A 21,032-nucleotide genomic window follows, 5' to 3' on the forward strand; every position below is an offset into this window, starting at 1 on the left:
TTAACTAGGGCTAGATTGTACCTGTAAAGCATAGGTTGGGGTCCTAAACAGCCATATTTCATCCCAGAATATAGCTACTTCAGAAAGTACTATCCCTCCTGACATTTTCAGGCCGAGATGTCAGTGCATATGATCTTACATGGCCAGCAGGCTCTGGGAGCAGCAGAAGAGCAAAAAAGTATCCAGGAAAGGGATGCATTACTGCATAGTTTATAATGAGAGTAAAACTTTGTTAATGAAAATAACAGTAGGTGAGAACAGACAAAAGCCTGGATTGCATTCCCAGAGTAGCTATCTTAAGCCATATACTTGCAGCATAAAACATGAACCTAAACATAACACCAAGTGTCTGTACTCTGATTTTCCAGATGTGGTATGTTTTGCAGATACTGGGGTATAGATATATTTTCTGGCACCTTGCACAAATCTCAAGCTTTTAACTGTAACAACAAAGGTCAGACTTTTACTGGTTATGCAGCAGCTACCGGAAAGTCATCACCAATGAGAAGCAGGCAGGTGGCCGGGAGGGATGACTGACATCACTGATGTCTTATTTATAACTGCAACAAAAACAAAAGAAACTCCTTCCAGATCTCATTGAGCACAAAGTGATTCTACATCACACTGCCTTCCTGCCACTGTTACCAGGACTCTCCTCTGACATTTCCTTTCTTACATGTGGTCTGCAGAGAGGTTTCTTCAGCAATGTGGTGGGTGCTGGAGAATCGACGCCTTTAGCATGCACCTCTCCTGCTTCTCTGTACAGATCCACTCACAGGCACTTTGGCCTGCAATAAAATCACAGGTATCTTTCCCCAAGCCTCTTGTTCTGCCTTGCCAGACTTTCACTCCGTGTCGGTAGAAACAACAAACACTCACCAGCCAGTGAATAGGCAGTCTGTCACCTTGCTGCCCAGCTCTGGTCAGCCCTTGAGCTCAGATAGAGCAGAGTTCATGGCACCCTCCTGGTGCAGAACAGATACATCACACTGAAAGAAGTACTAACTCACCTGCAAAGTGGAGTTGCTCCTTTCCTCAGAATACATGAAGACAGCATGTGCTGCTTATCAAAATGTTGCTGCCAACTGCACGCCGATTCTCCAGCACGTTTTAACTGAACAACTGGATTTCGTTTCAGCTCCTACTGCTGTCCCTACCGTTTCTGAAGGCAAACCCGTGGATGAGTGCGATGATGACCAGGCAAACTGTCACAGTGGCACAGGTGATGACTACCAACTGACAGGTGCAGAAACCATCCTCATTCCATTGCAGCTTCATTGTAGCTCATATCCATCACCAGTTACCAGCTAAACGTTTGCACTGATTTAATCACTCATCATAAGTGGACATTGGTATGCAGTGCATATTGTCAGTGCTGTCAAAACATAGACATCTGCCTTTTACATATGACACAATACTTTTGATTGTTTTCTCAGCTATGTAATTTTTGAAGAAAATAATAGTGACTAGCTGGAAGAGAGGGCAATTTTTTTGAGCAGGAATTGTGTCTAATCAAGTGTCCTAATCAAACTTTCTCTTATTAAGAAAAAAGCTGGACAAACCTTTTGAGGTTTATTGTCTGAGATTGAAGAACCCAAAATGAAATATTGTTTAGGTTGAAGATACGTATAAGCTTCGATACCTAAAATTTAGTATAGAACTCAAATCGCAGCCCCAAACCTTTCCCAGACAGAAACAAAGCAGATTTCTTTCATCAAGGCATACTCACACATATACTGCCAGAAATATTTCCATGAGCTTCTCCATCAACACTGCATTACAGCCACAGAGGGGCTGATGTTCTCCAAGCTGCCATTACTTACAAAAAGATAGGAGGGAGAGGCATAACATAGTCTGCATATGGAGCAGAGGAAGCTTGCTAGTTATCATATTCTTCCACTTTGCACAGAACCACTGTCCTTCTGAGACAGCTGACACTGCACCACTAGGTTTTTGATCTCTTCTTGGAGGTCACTTGCTCCACAAAGCTCTAGTCCTGTTTGATGAGATCTTCCTGTTGCAGATCTATACATCTACAGTAATTGATTTTATTTTTGGACACAGTGACACAAGTTATTTCATCACTGCTCCCTGGTGTGCTTGTCTAATAAATGTTTATTGCTTCTTATATCCATGATATAAAATAGCGTTAAAATCTAGCAATAGCTGTTCAGGAGGACATTGGGAAACCTTAGTTACAAGATTGGCTTTTTGGAAGCAGCCAAGTAGAACATATGACACCAGACACAAATGAAAGTGCAGTTTCAGCATCAAACACTTCTGAGCTTTGCCAATGTCTCCTGTAAATGCATGTTGCAAATCATAAATTGAAATACAATTCTTGAGTGGAAAAGACACTGCACGGTCACTGTCACTGCTTTTCAAATCAGTGTCCCAGATGAATCTTATTCTTTTTGAAAATAGCCATGTAGGGAGCCTGATAAAATAGTCTGTATTGTGTTAAGGTAGATCAGAAAGCTTTCAGTGTTACCAAACATTGTAATTTATTTATTTTTCTGAAAGGAAGGAGCCAGGTCAGGAAACACTGGGGCTTCCTGCAAAGCCCTGCACTGAGGGCTGGCTTGCAAAGCCCAGTAGGAAGAGACATACTTCACATAGATGGAGGCTGTGTCAGGGGAAGGAGACAGATCTGTTCAGAACTTTCCCTGTTCCCTCACAGTCTCTGCACTTCAAGGGAGCTCAGGACTGCGTCCCACATGTCCCTTAGGGAAAGCTTACTGAGCAGAAGAAACTCCCTCTGGCTATTTTTGCAGGTTGTGCTTAGGGAGCAGTTTATAATCTCTAAGACAAGGGAACAGCCAGCCTTTCTGAGCAGCAGCTCTTTTGGGGAACTGAACCTATTTCAGTACTAAAATTGAAAATTACTGCATTGCCCTTCAACAGAAGTGCAGTATAGTATAATTCATTACTATACCACCTAGAAACCCTGAGCAGTGCATTCCCAGTTGTTCTGGACATTGTAGAAGCACTGTGTTGTACGTATGAAGTTACTTACAACATTAAAATTCACAGTAGTGATTTTACAAATAATTTTATCGTAAAAATTATTTTCTTCCCTCAAAATGCATAGAAGTGAAGTTTTTTAATTTTGTGGCCCATTAAGACTGGCAGGGCTGTTCAGAGGGGATGTCATCAGTGCTTTACTCTCTTTTATCCACTCCTGATGTGAGTGCGGCACCCGCATTCTCGTTGGTACCACAGTTAAAGTCACTTCCCTGATGACACTTGCACATATGTGAGTATCACAATGAAGCCTCCCTTGCAATTAACTGTAATTGTGCTGTAGGCCAGATTCCTTCCTGCTCTATTTGGACCCCATACAGAGCTACTCTATTTGCGTGGCTTATAGCACTTCCCATCAGATCATTCTCACAAACATAAAGCTGATGTGGCTTGGGCATTCATTCTCATTGGAAGTCATCATAGTCATCCTTTCTATAATGCTTTAAGCGCTTGCTTGATGGAGAAAAGCGAAGCCATTGACTGGTAATCAGCACCCCACTGCGCAGATATAATTGTGCTAATTTATTTTTTGTTTCCTTTATCAATATGAGGCTTGCCTTAAAAAGTCAAGTATTTTAAAAATATCAATTAGTGAGCTTAGGAGAGGGCCATGACCCCACTCACCTCTTGTTCATCTGCTTGAAGAAGGCAGCAAAGGGGAAGTCCTTAATTCCTCCTGCTCTGAGACAGAAGTGAAACGTGCCTTAGAACATAGGCTAAAGTCAGCCAATTCCCATGCACCTCTCTTGTGAGCTGATCTCACAAGGCAGCGTTGGAACAACACACAGGGGGGACCCAACGTGGCAGGGGCTGGAGGACCTCACGTCCCTGATATGAGAAACAAGATGGCATGGGTGAATGCACAAACTGGTGACTCTTAGGAGATGCTACGGAGATCAGTCACTGAGTTCCCATGTGATGTGGAGCAAATCACTGTCTATAAAACAAGGACGGCCAAAGGGACATGGTGAGGATTGATTAGGTGGTGTTTGCATGGACTCCAATGATACAGAGCTTCATTTAACGATGAGTTCTTGTTTTCTTTTTTGATAAAGGCAACCAGATCTTTAATGTCGTATTTTCATGCTTAAGCTCACATACTCAGTTATCTACATGTCTAATAAAGATGGTAATAATTCAGATTTATGTATAGGATATTCCTAATGACAGCTGTGTCCTTTGGTGTGTCCCATGTATCATGATATGCATAATTTCTTTTCCAGGTGGTACTACAGTGCTGAATACAGAAAAGCCAACAGTAATAGACAATACATTACAACCAGGTAAAGAAAAGATTTTTCTTATTGAAAACATAATAAATTCCATACCCACATTTCATGCCAGAGACAAAATAATGAATTGCAGCACTTCCTGACTTCCCATTCCCTAAAAGTCTCTGAAGTAAAGAAGCATCTGGTCTCTCAGCTCTGTATAGTAAATATTTTATTCCTTTCATCCACATGTAGACATAGCAGAGAACAAGATTTCCTTCTGCATCAGCAAACACCAAATGCTGACAAAATTAAACTAACTTAATCACACAGTGCACTCTGTTTAAATGTGGCATGTCAGTGACACAAAGTGTGTTTGCAAACTCCGGGAAAACAAAAACAGAGCCACACAGGCCCACTCACTATTTATATCCCTGGGTTTACAAATCTAACACAAGTAAAGATTGCCAGTTTTCTCCACCACGGAGCTGGCAGTTTTACAGTATTGTTTTCTAGCAAGTTTTCTCAAAATGGGGTTACATAAACTGCTACCATGAACTTGAAAAGGGAGAAAGAAGTTTTCCCTGGCAGCAGGTCTTTTTTACTTAATCAATACAATAACTAGCAGCTTTTAAAATCCTTAGTTTGCTGCTTCCACAGCTTTCATACCATTTTTTAATATCCTGTACAATTTACTAGGAGTGGGGGAGAGGATAGGTTTGGGCAGAAAACCCAAACAACAAAAAACTATGAGCACCAGTTTAAAATGCTTTGCATTAATAATAGTGGAGCGTTAAAGAGGTCAGTTTTCAGTTACTCCCATTTCCTCCATTAAACTACAGTCAGGCACAGTGTTGCAAGTGATTTATTAACAGGGTGGGTAAGTGTTTATCATTGTTTCCTCAGCCATGTGACACAATCCACTTTTGCTTCAAGAAAAAAAAAGGGGGGGACTAATAATGCAAAAGTTTCTTAAAGGACACTGATGGTGTCAACCTGGTTGAGAGAGAGAGCTGACTTATCTCAGCTTGTTCCCCCTCTCAGCCTCTGCGTTCTGATATTGCAGGGGCGAATGCTTTTATTCCCCTCAAAATATGTCTCCAGGGTCATCCAGCTGGCTTGGTCAGCATACACTATTCCTAGCTCTGCCCTGCTTTATGAGCAGAGGGAGATTGTGGAGTACCGGTGCAATGAGAAACACGTCAGCAGGCTGGCCCGCCTTCACGGGACACCTCTCCACACTGCTCTTTCACAGCCAGCCTTGCAGAAGGGCTGGAGGGATGCTGGTGATCCCACAGTTCAGAAAGGGGTGAGGGATGCAAAGGAAAAAAGGATGCTGTCCAGTGCTTTTAGAGTAAAACATGTTAATTTTTATGACTGAAATTATCTTTTAGCTTTCTATTTTGCTGAAATTAAGGATTTTTTAATGTTTTTAAAGATTTTCTTTCATTTAAACAAATTGCAAATTCATTAAATGCCCCTGTGCAATGCAGTTTTCCTGCTTCCTCCCGATTGCCTGTTGCATTTGCAGGCTGTGTTTAATCCCTTTGGCTTGGGTGGGACTCTCCAGTAATAGACTGACTGTTTCTGCCAGAGATTAAGATATCCTCATTTTCTCTCCTTACTTCCCTCCTGCACCACCTTTGCTTACTCTGTGATGAGCCAAATTTTTTCTCTGCTAAAGGAGTTTCTGAGGTTCCCTTCAGAGCATGCCAATGTTACTTCCCTGCATTGTGCTGGTAGGAACTGTTTCCTCCCGGGGAAGAAGGGACAAGTTCACATCCCAAACTCCAGGCTCCCACATGGCAGCACATTACAAAGATCACAGATAGAGATCAGTCAGATGCTAATAAATAAGAATAAGGTTTCCAGAATCTCCAGTTTAAGACATAAAGATTTCCAGCTGCTTCATAATCCCTCACTGAAAACCAGCCAGAAAACTCCCTAAAAGGGGCAGACAGAAATTCCTCTCAACAAGGGGAAACCCCTCCTGGCATGAAGGTGGTGCAAGCATTTCCTTCTGCTGAAGGGGCACGGGTGGACCTAGCTGGCACATGAAGCACACGAGAGCAAGAGGCCATGCAGCAGGGAACAAGAGCCTGCCATGGCAACCACAACTAACATAGTTTAAACAGGCCTTGAAGTTACAGAGCTGCTCAGGCCCACCACAGCCCTCAGATGGCTGAGATCAGTGCACTCCATCTCTTTTCAGCTATTCTCAAGCTGAACAAGGTAGGAATTTAATGCACCAAGGACTGAGCCTTCAGCTTCAGCCTTTATTCCCTCTAAGGTCTTACCTTAGATGCTAAGACACCTTGAGGTAAATTACGAACTCCAAGCCAAAGAGCTATTCCAGATCAGTTACAGGGTGCAGGGTCCAGTGTGCAACTCTGCGCAAGCCACACCGTGCCGGCACTGGCCACAGCAGCTTGTGCCACGGTGGCTGAGAACGGAGATTTATCACCCCTCTCAGTAGCAACACCTGCCGTGGCACAGGGACTTCTGCAATAGGTGCTAACGCCATGAATTGCTGTCCTCCTGTCGGCATTCAAGCCTACAAACACTCCTAATCTTGTTATCCCAGACTAACATGCTTGTGTGTGTCAAAGCCTGAGATTATCCTATTCCATCCAGCTTTTATACACTATAGAAACAGTTAAGAGCAAATAGCTGGAAAGCCTCCATGTATAAACAAGCTTTCCATCAAGGAGACTTTTACAGTTCATTTCAAGGGGACTGAATATAAGAAAATAAAAAAGAATTGTAATTTCAAACTCCCAAAAATGTTTAAAGGTTTAGATTTTTTTTTTTTTTTTTTTTGCGAGAGGGAGGATCTACTTTCCTCCTCATAAAGATGCCTTTAATGAATCTATCTGTCAAGGTAAATACCTTTCAGCCCTCAGTCCTGACTCACCAAACCTAGTCTTTTTGAACACATCTTTTGCAATTCCAAAGGACTATTTGAAATGCTTGACTCTTAGCTATTTACATACAGAGCTGTTCATTTACATCATGTGCTCTCAGCGTGTAAGCTCAGTCCTTTGTAAAGCAGACTGTTCAAGAAGAGTCTTGTTTTTCACACATGTAATAGCTATTTCAGAAGAATATAACTAAGAAATCCTGAGGTTAAAATCTATGCTAAGAAATCATTTAAAGGTAGCATAGGTCTGATTCTCATTTACAGTGGGACAACTTTGCAACAATAAAGGGATATTAAAGTAGTTAAATTATCATTTACTATCATTTAAGGTAATTCTGTGCTGCCAGCATAAGAGATATAGAAAGGTGAAATGCAAATACAAATCAGACCCAATATACTACTTTGAAGTGGTCCAAATTATGTTTGTGATTTCCCATTTTAATGTTGATTTACCTCTCGGCAAGAGCATCCTATAGAGAATTTTTATAGCATCTTTAATGCCATCATGCTCCTTCTTGCCTCTTGTTGGGGGCGTTATAAAAATATGTCAAAGTCTGTGGGCCACAGAAGATTAATGAGCTTGCAAGAAACTCACTCGACTAGATTTTCAAATGACTTTCTTGTTCGCGTGCAGTAATGGTTCCAGCTGTGAGCAAGATGTGGTCAAGAAGTACAGCTGTTGGTTATTCTTTGAGAGGATAAATCTGTTTTAATTCAGTATCACGTACCCTGAATTTTGAAAAAGACATATGGGATTTTGTCACACCTCCCTCTCAGATTCTCATCTGAACTGCTGCTATTTAGTTACAAAATAGCTGGTTTTCTTCATCCTCTCAATGCACACAAACCCAGAGATCAATCACCTATTGGCCGGAGAATTATCCTAGCAGGAAAATGGGCCAGCGTTGCAGAGGGAGCTCACCAAATGCTGCTCATCCTTACTTTCCTTCCTTCCACCAGAGCTGCCAAGGTATAGTTCAAGGACAAAGAAGAGGACAGATTGCCTGTAGGTCACTGAGAGCTACTGTATCAGTCCCCCTGGGGCCTTTAATAGAAGTATTGAACAATTCTGCCTTTTACTGGGGCAGATCCATTGTCCGTACGACTAATGAACCTATCCTGATGCTACAAGTGTCTGTTATTAATTGGCTAGCAGGTCTATTTTTAATTTTTATGGGTGCCTGGGAGAAACATTGGAAGACATAAGAATAGACAATAAGAGATGACATGTTTAAGGAGCCCATAAAATAAGAGCACTCTGAAATGCCTCGTCTTTGACCTTCAATCCCGTTGCTGTGATTGTCTAAGGAATATATTAACACAATCACTTTTTAGAAGACAACAGGAACCTAGCAAGAAATAGCTAACTGAGAACAGGTTACTGGTCAAATCCTGCTCGATTTCAGGGGTTTCTCATTAATTTCTGCATGGAAAAGAGGTTCATTTTTATGCTACACCATGCTGTCTGTGAGACCAAAGCCAAGGAACACAGGCATGGCCAAAGCATATCAGACTTCGGCTCTTTGCCAATTTCCTGGACTATATATTTCAAATGAAAGTGTACGAAATTCTTTATTAGATGGTGCTGTGAAATTTAGCTTTGCTTTGAAACTTTCCTTCTAATTCCTATGTTCAGAGCTGGCTTCAGACCACCAAGAAAAAGGTTTTTGTCACTCCCTGCACTTCAGAATTAACGATTAAATTCTGGATATTTTCCTTATCCATTTCAGTGTCCAGTTCTCTTTGAATTGTGTTCAGCCTCAGCAGCATTCGAGGGAAGCAAGTATTGCTCACATCATATGAGAAATTTATTCCTTTGATCCACATTGAACTTCACTGGATATCTCACAGTTCTAAGGCTATGAAATGGAGAAAACAGAATATTGTAATGTTCCTTCTCTGGATTCTTCACCCATTTACACACTTCTCCTATGTCTTCTGCTATTTACTTTTATTCAGGGTTGAACAATACCAGTCCTTTCAATCTCTTTGTGCTATGTGCTCATTTATGCTGTGTGATATCTTCAAATTGATGTGATCTATCTACCACTGTTCTCCTTTCTTGTGGTTTGAATACCGCACAGGCTATCACTAGCTTTGCATGATATAATCCTTCGGGATTAATAAGATTAATTTTGTTTTACATTTTCTAAGACCTTTTCTAAAGTTCTTTTTCATGGCTCTGATCTCAAAGCCATGCAATATAGCTCTCCCTAGGCCTCCTTGACAATGAAAGGCTATTTTTCACCATCTTAAAACCCTTAAATTCATTTCAATGTCACTCTGTTTCTTTAAAAATTCCCCCTGATTTTCAGATGTCCCCTTTTGGGCAAGATGTCTTTGATCATGGCCCCCATTGTCTAGAAAAAAAACCCAAAACCATATACTGAAGAAAAACATAATGGATTGCCTTTCTGTACCCACATGTGCACAGACTGAGTTCTGCTTCTACATTTTGAGCCCAAAGAGAGATTATTCACCACGATTTGCCCTTTTCCTAGAAAGGGTTAGGGTCCTCCAGGAAACATGTTTTCTCCACAATGAATTCCTCTGCCAGACATTATCTGTTTAATTCATTTGTTCCCAGCTAGGACGCCGTATTCGTGACAATGTGGAGCAAACCCCTCTGGAGGCCAGCGGGAGGGAGGCGGGAGGCCGGCGGGATGGGGCAGATGAAAGGAAGGAGTGAAAAATGAAAGCTCAGTGCAGAGAGATGCCACAGCACAGCCAGGGTACTGACAGAAGGAGAGGGGCAGGGGCTGCCATACACTTAGACCTCTCTGCTGACAGAAAGAAATTTTCTAGGGGCTGGAGAAGAGAGGACACAGTGGCTGCTATGCAGGAATTCAGTGATATGAGTTAAAACAGTGTGTGGGAGCAAGGACCACCAAACAAGGACACAGCAGGCAAGGAGAGAATGATAAATGAACCCTTTTTATATCCATTCTGTCTCAACCTACTCACCTGAGGTTTTCTCTGTGTTGATGAAATGCTTATTCTAGTTTACTTTCCATTAAAATCTGGGTCATGAGTTTAAAAGCCTTTCCAGGCTTCCCTGCGCAGCTCACTATGTGGATGAGGTCTTTGCTTCTTCAGACCGAAGAGCTCCACCTCAAAGGTCTGGCCAGCCACAGGTCCCAACACATTTCCCATATTTTTCCTTATTTTCCCACAATAAGCAAAACACATTCTAGGGGCTGCATTATCTTTCCTGTCTTCTTTTGTTGTTTTGTTTGGGTTTTTCTTTTAATAATGGTCAAGACAACAAAAGAACACAATTCTTCAACCAGAGCTGATACTGATAGGAGCAGAAAGTCTTTGTTCTTAGTACATACTTGCCCAAAGCATCTCATTAAAATAAACCTAAGTTATTCCTTTAATAAGGAGTGAGTCATGCCTGAGAAAAGACTTCAGGATTTGGTCACATTGCTGTGGGAAGGGTATTGCTCTACTGGGAGTTGTCTTTGCTCAAGGTGAGGTAAATCTTCATACCAATGGGGTAGGAACAAAGGCCCAAAAGATTTCCAACTGCTTCTGAAAACAAGAAATGCAAGGGATTCATATGCTATCTGTGTATAATCTTTCCATTCAGATTCCAAGTTCTAGTGAAGAGAATAAGCTACTATGTATTAAACCTTTGGGCAGAATGAGGAGAAGCTAAAAACAAGATATGATCTCATCCTGACCATAATACCAGACTTCCCTTGTTTTACATGGAGCTTGTTTTGAAGCTTATTTTGAGTTCATTTGGCAATCAGCCACATTTGTCCCTTTTCCATCTCAATTTGTCCATTTCAGTGCTGCCATCTTGTGGGCCTACTTCACTGACTGGAAAGTGCTGAAATCAGTTACAGAAGCCACGTACTATACATTTCACCAGAAATCCTTTTCTGCCAAGGACATTCCATTAGCGTTTTTGCCCTTTCTTATTTTTGTCCAAAACTTACTGTGAGTTGTTGCAAAATGTTGCACAGTTATGGTACAAATAGATACTTCCAACTACCAAATATATCTGACAAGCCAGCCAGAGCTTTCTTTTTGAGTCATGTATGTTACAGCACAGTTATCAGCTAATGCGGGCAAATCAGAAGTAATGTAACCACAAAAAAATCCCAAAATATGGGTCATAAAGAGGCAAGGAACAACCACACCATTTACTAGAAATAGATATGCTTTATCTGTTTCCCAGCAGGGCTGCTCTTGCTATGGCTTCTCAGAGTTTCAAGTAAGAATGGTTCTGTTAATGGTCAAAAGCCTGTATCTGGTTTTGAAGTACAAAATCTGAATTATGCAATTAATAATCACATTTCAATCCTTCCTTTCCCTCTTTACCTGCCACTATACAATTTCAACTGTGCCTTTGGCTGGGGATCCCAAAAGACCTTGTGCCACTGGGAGCATGACAACCAGGTGGATTTAAAGTGGGCAATCCTGACCAGCAAAACTGGGCCAATTCAAGACCACACAGGTAATCATGAGTTCATGATTTAGCCATTTTACATGGGAAGAGGTTGTTCTGGCTAATACCAACATGCCTCCCAAAACCAGAGAAGAATGAATTATACCTAAAACATGTAAACTCACAAAGGTGATTCTCTAGACAATGTAACCCATTATATGTAGTCACAACTGACCATAACTGTCCTTTCTGTTGGGGAATAAAGATCATTTATTATCAGGAAATGGTCATCAGGAACTGAAGATATTCCCTTCTCCTGACTTGCCTTTGAATAACCACCAAGGGTATTTCTACTCAACTGGGGTAGGAAAAAAAAAAAAGGCTGAATGACCAAATATTCTGCAAATATCACTTACCAAGTGATCCAGTAGTGAACAAACCTCATTTTGTTCCTGTTTGTAATTACAGGGACTGCCATCCACAGAAAGATCTTGTACGTGAAACTTCCCAGGTGGACATATTTCCATGCCCTCCTCCTCTCCAGCAGGAGTTGGAGATTATAGCCATCCCTTTGCTCGCACACAGTTTTCCCAGAAATATCACCCTGGGAAATTGATTGGTTGGTTTTGTAGTATCTAACTCATGGCTCTGCATAATTAGGCAATAAATATGCTGCTGGCTAGTGGAGAAGGGAGGGCGCTGGGTGACCTGAACGGCCTCTCACTTTAGTGTTCTCTCTTGCATACGTGCAGATTAATCAAATATGTTGAGATGAATCCCCCTTCCCACTTCTGCAACCCCGTTGCCTAATGAGAATGACAAGGAAATTAGACAAAATTGGACTTTTTAAATTCTGAGACACTTTCAATTGAATCTTAAGACAAGTACAGTAGTTTCAGGGAAAAAAAAACTTATAATACTTTGACTATAAATGGCATTGTACAAATAAATGGCATCAAATTAACTAAATGCAGTTAGCTGAAGTGAAGGCTGTAATGGTGGAAAAATTGATGTAAAGTGAAATGGCTCAGTAGGATCTGACATTGAAAGGAGGTTAAAAGCTACGTTAGCCAGAGACTGACAAAATCTAAAAGGCATGCATAAGTAAAGCTCTAATTAAGACAATGAAGACAGAGTTCCTGACCCAGCACTGCAATAATATTCTGGAAATGAGAGCTATCTGCACTTTGCCACAAAGGATTATAGAGAGACTGAACCTGTCTTCAATCAAGAGATGAAGAAATTATATTCTTCAAATGAGATTTCGTTGTTTCCACTGGGTCCTGCTAGTGTAGAAGACTTATTTGTTCCATTAGGTGTAGCTTCAGTAGGTCTTACAGGAAGCCCCTTTTTCTCCTTACTGCACTAACTTTCAGTATTTTCCAAAACTTTCCTTCAAATCTAAGGGCATCTTCACCTGCTAGGTATGCCATTCACCTGCCAGCAGGCACAGGGTGGGGTGAAGTCAGACCACGAGCCATCTGAGTGGCACTGCCACCCAAACAAACCCCATGGCAGGGGGATTGGAACTAGATGAACTTTAAGGTCCCTTCCAACCCAAACCATTCTATGATTCTATGATTCTATGATTCTATGATTCTATGATTCAGTGTCACCACTACACAGCAAGGCCACCCTATATATTGGGAGAACCACAAGGAGCAACTCCCAGGCATATCTTCCTCCCAGCTGCACTTGTATAAGGCTGAAGAAACTCCATAGAAGTGATCTTCAAAAGGAATTGCTTTAGGACAGCAGGATATGCTGTATGTCACTTCAAATTATACGTTATGATTAAATTTGGCCAGACTTAGGTCTTCCAACTGAGACAGCCATCCTAATGCTGTGATTAGTTTCCATTTTTCCTCCCTTTGGATTTCCCTATCACCATTCTTTGATGAGATTTACACACGTTGTGCTGCCCTCTGCACAGAATCAAAGTTGGAAGGAACACAGAGACACAAGCACTGCTGCTGAAGAAGCTGGGAAAGATGTTACAGCAGTAAAATTTTTAAAAATAAATTGTAAAAAAAAAAAGCCTACATTTTTTGGCAATTTAACATCATCTTCCCCCATAAAATTATTTCAAAGACCAGATACTTCCACATGCATATTGCCCAGGATACCTCTGACTGCTCACAGAAAAATCAAATCAAAGAAATCGTCTTTGTCTCAGGTTAGAAGAAATATTTGACTTTCTCATCTGTTAGGCCCACTCCTTCCTACCACTGAATTTAGCCCACTCCTCTTTGTTCCTGGTTCACCTTCTACTACGCTGTCCTTCTTGTACTTGACAGAGTGGCAATGCTCATCTTCCCTTCTTCATTGGTGCAATGCTATACCATTGCAATCCAGCAAGTCTCAGTTATACATTATTTCAAATAAAATTCAAGAATATCATGTAAAAGCAAAAAGACCAATGTTGATGAAACATCAACCTTCCAAAACATCTTTTTTTTGCCTCTTTTTTTCTTTTCTTTCATTTAAGCAGTTATGTACACTTATTTCAGCATTTGAGGAATAGTATTTCATATTATTACTTTTCTCCTTCCTATTTTCAGAATAACTTTATACTAATGCCAGTAACTGTTATCTCCATCCTTTTATGCGAGTACATTACACACACAATTTATTCTTACACACACCAGGATGAACTCATATTTTTCCAACACAATTCTCTGCAAAGAAACTGTTCAAAAGCTGACTGGAATGGGTGCTTGGCTGGTGTAAATCAGAAGCACTTGTCTGTAGTCAGTATCTTACTTAGCAATTTTCTGTTACTGAACTAATCACACTCCCACGTGCTCCTCTCCCAGTGCGATTAAGCAAGTAATTTTCTAAGTTAAGGGTATTAGGTGTTCAGATTTCAAGGTGTATAAATCCATTATGCTCCTCATAAAGTATCAGTCATAATCTTAATCGTTCAGAAAACAGTTCACAAATATAGGGAGCCCAATATATTATTGCCAAAATTGAGGGAATAACTCTGGTGCCCTTTGTGACAATGCTCAGACTCTATTTAGCACTGTTTAAATCTCAGTTCCTGATCTCTGACCATGGATGTTCAAAGCTATTTTATCCTCCAGTATTTTATTCCCATTCTATTGTTGCCTTCTTGGGCACATATTACTTTAAACAGAGATTAAAAATAGCTCTTTGCACAACTAGTGTAGAGTAGGCCCAGGGGATTTCTGTCTAGCCTGCTGAAAAAAGGGCTGGCTCTCTTCAGGAGGTGCACACTGACTAATGGTGCATATGTTGTCACACCAGACAAATTTTTGTCTCCTTCCCCCAGCAAAAAGAAATGCCTTGTCGGTGTCATGCAGTGAACATGTTGCTACAGTTCGCTCTCACAGAATCATAGAATCATTTAGGTTGGAAAAGACCTCTAAGATCATCAAGTCCAACTGCTAACGTAGCAATGCCAAGTCCACCACTAAACTATGTCCCTCTTGGCACAAAGCATCCCAGTGAACAGCAAAGGAGACTGCCAGAAGGAATAAACTCTCCTTAGAGCACATCAGCTTTCCTAGAGCACCCAACGCCCTCCCATTCTCTTGGTCGTGAAGCTTGGCCCATCAGCATGAAAAGAAAGCAAAATGATCAGGGTGGTTGCGGCTTCTTAGGTAAGCAACTAAAATGAAAGCCAGTGGCTATTCCTAACACAGTCCTTCTGTCACAGTAGGAGATGGCAATTTCATTTACTCGCAAGCTGACGAAAGCCAGAAAGGGAAAGTCGCCCGACTGCTGAGCCCCGTGATTTACTCGCAGAACTCTGCCCACTGCATGACTTTCTGGTACCACATGTCCGGCGCACACGTCGGCACCCTGAAGATCAAACTGCGGTACCAAAAGCCGGACGAATACGACCAAGTACTCTGGACCCTGAGTGGGCACCAGGCAAACAGCTGGAAGGAGGGACGCGTTCTTCTTCACAAGTCTGTGAAGCACTACCAGGTGAGCTTGGCTGCTCCTGGCTGAACTAACAGAGCCGGGGCCAGCAAGACTTTGCTGGTCATGTTTTGTACACTGTAGCAGAAAATGTCACTGAAGGATTTATGTAGACAGTTTTATACGTGCAGATGAGGTGCTGTTGCTGTGACAGTAATAATAGCGGCATATTTCATGATGTCTCAGATGACAGTGATACAAGGAATTTGTTATCGAAAGCCAAATAAATAGTTTAGAAATCATTTCTCATTTGTCACAAAACTGCATCCTTGCCATAGTTTTGCTGTTGATGTAAAAGTCTTTAATGAAGTGATGACATTGTATAACTTCACATTGGCATCTCTAAGTTCATAAAGGCATTCAGTGCAGATAGGCAGGCCACTATCAAAGTACATGTAGATGTGGCATCATGACAAGTGAAGATGTGTGTTAACAACTAATTAAGATACCCTGAATGCTGCAATTGTGTATTAACAGGAAAACAATATGAACATTCTTATTTTGCCAGGTGGTTATTGAGGGAGAAATTGGAAAAGGAACTGGAGGAATTGCTGTGGATGATATTAAAATTGATAATCACGTAGCACAAGAAGATTGCCGAAGTAAGTATGAATAGCAAGAACATATAGAAATTCATCCAAAATATCGTTTATTTTTATTTTGATAGCTGGTTTTATCTGTGAGAAGGGGATAGATAATTATTGACTGTATAGGAACTTGTGCACTGAAAACATCCTGATCCAGCCCATAGCTTTATTCACTGTGCCACTGGTGCCATCTCAGTCTGACAGCAACAGCAGTCTTTTGGATCAGAACTGGCATCCTGCTGGCATGAGTCACAGCATGTTCACATTCTCACATCTCTCCCTATATTTTAGGTTGTTACCCTCCCTAAATTTCTATGCTTTTCCTAATGCTCTTCCTTGTTTTAACTAATGCTCAAAATCCAATTTTGTTTCTTCACCCTTTTTTAGATCACGTACTACCAAGCTTATTTGGACCGTATCAAACCCTTACAGGATACACAGACAGGGCAGAAAGAGCCCTGCTCTGTCCTCTGCTGTCCTGTGTTTCTGAGTTTGCTGTGACTCATTTGCTGTAGTCACCAGCTCCCAGACACGTGGGACATGAAGTAATGTTAGAACATGGCCTTTTCCACATCTGAGCAAGGCTATTCCTGAGATGCTATTTGAGTCCTTTTATTTCTGGCCACTCTTGAGTTATTCCACTCACTGCTGATCATATGTGCGTTGCATACCACACATAATTTGGCGGCAGCAGCCCCAGATAAACACAAGCAACTGAACTCTGTCCTTCAATATGGAGCTGAAGCAATGACTTTTATGTAGGAGAGGGAACAGAACTGAGAACCCTCAGCATTAGAAATATGAACTTATGCCATGTGAGCTGGCAACACAACTGAGAGCAATAGTAGAGGGTGTTCCCCACCTTGTGTAGCTAATTTCCTTTTGAGGGTAACATGACAGACTTCAGCTACATGGCAATTGCACTGCAGGGTGAGAAGACTGTACAATCTCTTTTTATCACACAGTCCATCTCCTGGCATTCATCACAAAGCACCAGAGTGACAGTACCAGGAAAGAGAGGCAGGACACGCTGCTTGATCATCTTCTGGTGTCCTCAGTGCCAAGAAGGGTGATGTTACCTTAGTGAGGGTATTTACCTGACTCCAAAATGAGAAAGTAGCTTCTCTCCTACCTCCATATGTTTTGGTTGTGCAAACGGAATGGTGAGCAGAGACTTTGGCATGTGGGAGCTAAAGCCAAAAGCTCAGTCTGAAGCCCAAACACAAGTGGTCCCTCTGCAGTCAGTGAAACTATTCTTGTGATTAACTATGCCTGTGCTGATGAAGTGTTATGGAATTGGGCTCCAAAATTGTAAATACAATGAATGAGATGCTAATTCATCACACTGATTTCTCTTTCCCAGGCACAGAAAACCCCTGCTGATAACTAAAACTGTGCCAAGACTGGGCGGAGAGGGGTTTTTTTAATCTTTCTTTTTTCTCCATTAATTTTCAGAGCCCATCATAATGAACAGTTCTGTCAAGCTGACATAATGACGCTCTGACACAGGAAAATCTGCTATACCATTATTGCCAGCCATGATAGTCAATCAGTGTTTGTAACCCTAATAATCAATGTCAATTCTCTTTGCTTCATTAGAATCAACTGATGTGGAGAATGAAATAGATGAAGAAGACGACCCAGAAAGTAATCAAACAGGTAAAAATTATGTTATTGTTAAAAAGGAATGAATTTCAAAGTGCACTTTCATGTGAATTTACGTTTTCTATTTATTTATAGATTAGTTGTCTAACTGCATATTTTATGAATGGTTTTTGATTTATGTTTATTTGAAGGATCAAATAATCTTATTCTTTTATGTCATATAATCTTATGCACTTTGTATTATTTATACCTACCTCAAATCCTTCACATTTTATATACACCATTTGTTACATTGTATAGATATAGATGCATGCACACTATAGCTCCTTAATATTTTGTTATCTAGAAGTCTTATCCACAACTGAAGAAACAGCTATCATTTTATCTTACAATTTGTGACTCACACAGTGTCTAGGTAATTAGGCTCAAAACTCTTCAGGCTAATTGTTTCTCAGACCTGGTTGAAAATGTCATTTTATGGCCAGTCTACCAAAGCATTATAATTTTCCATGATGATAACTGTAAATGGATCATTAAAATGGGTCATAATTGTCATATTGTCCCAATAATAAAATATACTTATATTTTTCGGGCAATGAGCTTAATTTTCTTTCTGTTACAGTCAATGGGATTGCTATCATTGATTTCAGCAAAATCAGGCCTTGTCCAAAAAGATTTTTTGGCTTTTCCTGCAACCGTTAGCAGGGTCTTCAAGCTTATGGTATCTCTTTTGTGAACTAAAAGTGTTGAGGGAAAGTGTTATGATTCCAGGGAATATTTTACACAGGGGGGCAGAGTGCTCTTCTGTGCCAGTTCTGTCACTATTTCATTTGAATGTCCGATCCTGAAGTCAGAGAAGTGAAGATGGCTGCAAAATGGCTGGAGGTTCCCAACTAATGTCTGAGGCTATAAACATTCACACTGAGCTGAATAAGATTTAATGAACATTTTTGAGCTAAATATGGCAAGCTGGCAAAATGTAATCAAAAAGTCTGGTTATTCATTCCCAAGAGTACCACTTAATTCAAGGCAGAATTAGACCCCCACTAAAATGCATCAGATTCAAGGACTGGAGAACAGTATGAAAAAAAGATCAAGAACTATTTTGACCACATTATAGTTTTCAGCTATTTATGACTGTCTCCAGCAAGCTAGGTTTTCACATAACGTAGCAACCTACATCGAAAACTTGATGTCCTTTCTTGAAATTTCCAGCTCATCAAACAAAGTTCAAACTAGAATCAGTTCTGAAAACTTTGCAACACTTTACTCCATTTCAGGCTTTACACCTCCGTACCATACAGGTGAGGACTACGATGATAACATCTCCAGGAAACCAGGCAACGTCCTGAAGACCCTAGATCCGATCCTTATTACTATCATAGCCATGAGTGCACTCGGGGTGCTTTTGGGAGCCATCTGTGGAGTTGTCCTGTACTGTGCCTGTTGGCACAATGGGATGTCAGAGAGGAACTTGTCTGCACTGGAGAATTACAATTTTGAACTGGTCGATGGTGTAAAACTGAAAAAAGATAAACTAAACACACAGAATTCATACTCAGAAGCATGAAGGTATAAAGCGACTGGAGAAGTTTCAGAGAATCGGGATGGAAGGACATAGCTCAGTCGTGCTGGGGAACTATTGATCTTCTTTTACTGTACAGGCTGAAAAGTGCATCGATGACACTGAGCCAAGCTTTTCTCAGGAGCTTCAATGAGTGTGTAACCGAAAAACATGGACAACAATCTGTGTTAACAATCTGAATCATGTACAGTCTGCTTTTTCTGTCGGTTTTATTTGAAATAATCAAATGCTGGTGTTGAGACCAAGTATGATTGACTTCTAGTTCATTTTGTCTTTCTTTCTCTCCCTCTCTTTTGTTTTCTGTTAACGGATAATTTTGGTTTTACTGTGCAAAATCCAAGATGCTGTCACAAAATGTATTCAGTGGGGTCCTTTGGATGGACATGCTGTCTGTAGCTCAGTGCCCAGAAAATATTGGAGTAACAGCAATTTAGTGGACTCCTGCACCTGTATTTGTGTATAATTGCTCGTGTTGTGCATAGGCAAAGAAGGGTTAGGATGTTTTTGAAAGTACTGCTGCATCAGTACCGATATAGTGTGTCAGCTCTGTTTACGAAGCAATACAGTCAAATTTTATTGATGTTTTTCAGTGTTGTACTAAATTTTGTGCTTGTGAACTCCATAAAAGAGTATGTGCCATCATCAGACACAACTGGTAACCGAGTGTACTGCCTAAAAACTAAACAAGAAAGTCCTTGGCACTGGCTAGTGTATGTCCTCTCAAGTGCCTTTTTGTTTGTACTGCTTCTCATTGTGTTAACATTAACTCCAGCTCTGCTTCTCTGCAGTTTTGCCCTTGTCTTTAATCATATCCTGATGGCTCACTGACTAAAAGAAAAGTATATTTTACTGCAAGAAGGTAGCCTCAGCAAGGCAAGGGCTAATCAGATTTGACAACCTGGCTCGATTGTTCTGCTTTCTGTATTTCAACTTCATGTCTCCTGACCCTTTTGTATAAAGCTGCAATATCCCCTTTTATTGTTCTTTCATATAGAATGTATTTTCAAACATAAAATCTCTCTCCCTCTCTCTCTCTCTTTCTCTCTCTGAGTAGATTGCATAAGCATTTGCCATTGCCAAGGAAAGAAAACTGCAGCTTTAACTTGCTGGTAATGGCAAAGGATTTTATTAGAGTTTGTGTTAAAAAGTAAGGGAAAATTCTTAACTTTACCCTCCAAAGTCGAACTTTGGGTTCTTCTTAACAGCATAAAGTGACAGTATCTTTTTTCCTGAAGTCATGAAACATGTCTTTTTTCCTGAACAACTTGCCTGTTGATTATACTAGGGAAAATTATTCCCTTACTGAAAAGATTGCCTTTAAAATCAGAAGCTTGCCTCCTCCTGCCCCTACCCGAGCCCAGAGTTCTGTTCTCTCTGTAAACGTGTATTTTCATGCTAATCAATGCTAATTGGCCTTACATATGGGTACTGAGGACAGAATAAAACCCCACAGTGTATGTTCTTACCGTCTTGTTGCATCCAATTGGCATTTCATACCAGGAGGTTTCTGTTTGACCAGAAGTGCAGACAGCGACAGCTTCGGTGAGCTGAGTCGTGCAAGGTGTCGGGAAAATGCGGTCGGCAATTATGTGGCAATATTTTAATATTTTAGGACAAATATTATTGGACAAATAATATTCAACAGCCTATGCAGCTGGTCCAACAGGGTAAAAAGGAAATATTTCGTTTCCCGCAGGAAAGGGTTCCACAGGAGGAGGCGAGGGGCTGGGTGGGTCACCCCCCTCCTGCA

General features: G+C 40.9%; 1 protein-coding gene across 1 annotated transcript in view; it reads left to right on the forward strand.

Annotated features, from left to right (window-relative positions):
* NRP1 (neuropilin 1) overlaps positions 1-20,677 on the forward strand; it is a gene marked incomplete at its 5' end in the record, with an annotated part of 64,384 nt that extends 43,707 nt beyond the window's left edge. Inside the window, 7 exons of the mRNA XM_010150266.1 lie at positions 1,139-1,243; positions 4,248-4,307; positions 11,486-11,623; positions 15,237-15,511; positions 16,014-16,107; positions 17,692-17,751; positions 18,978-20,677. Of these exons, the coding sequence (XP_010148568.1) occupies positions 1,139-1,243; positions 4,248-4,307; positions 11,486-11,623; positions 15,237-15,511; positions 16,014-16,107; positions 17,692-17,751; positions 18,978-19,267 (1,022 nt within the window). The remainder of the gene's footprint in view (positions 1-1,138; positions 1,244-4,247; positions 4,308-11,485; positions 11,624-15,236; positions 15,512-16,013; positions 16,108-17,691; positions 17,752-18,977) is intronic.
* Positions 20,678-21,032: the final 355 nt, after the last annotated feature.

The sequence above is a fragment of the Eurypyga helias genome, unplaced genomic scaffold (genome assembly GCF_000690775.1).
Source record: "Eurypyga helias isolate BGI_N326 unplaced genomic scaffold, ASM69077v1 scaffold25074, whole genome shotgun sequence".
In the NCBI taxonomy this organism is placed as follows: domain Eukaryota; kingdom Metazoa; phylum Chordata; class Aves; order Eurypygiformes; family Eurypygidae; genus Eurypyga; species Eurypyga helias.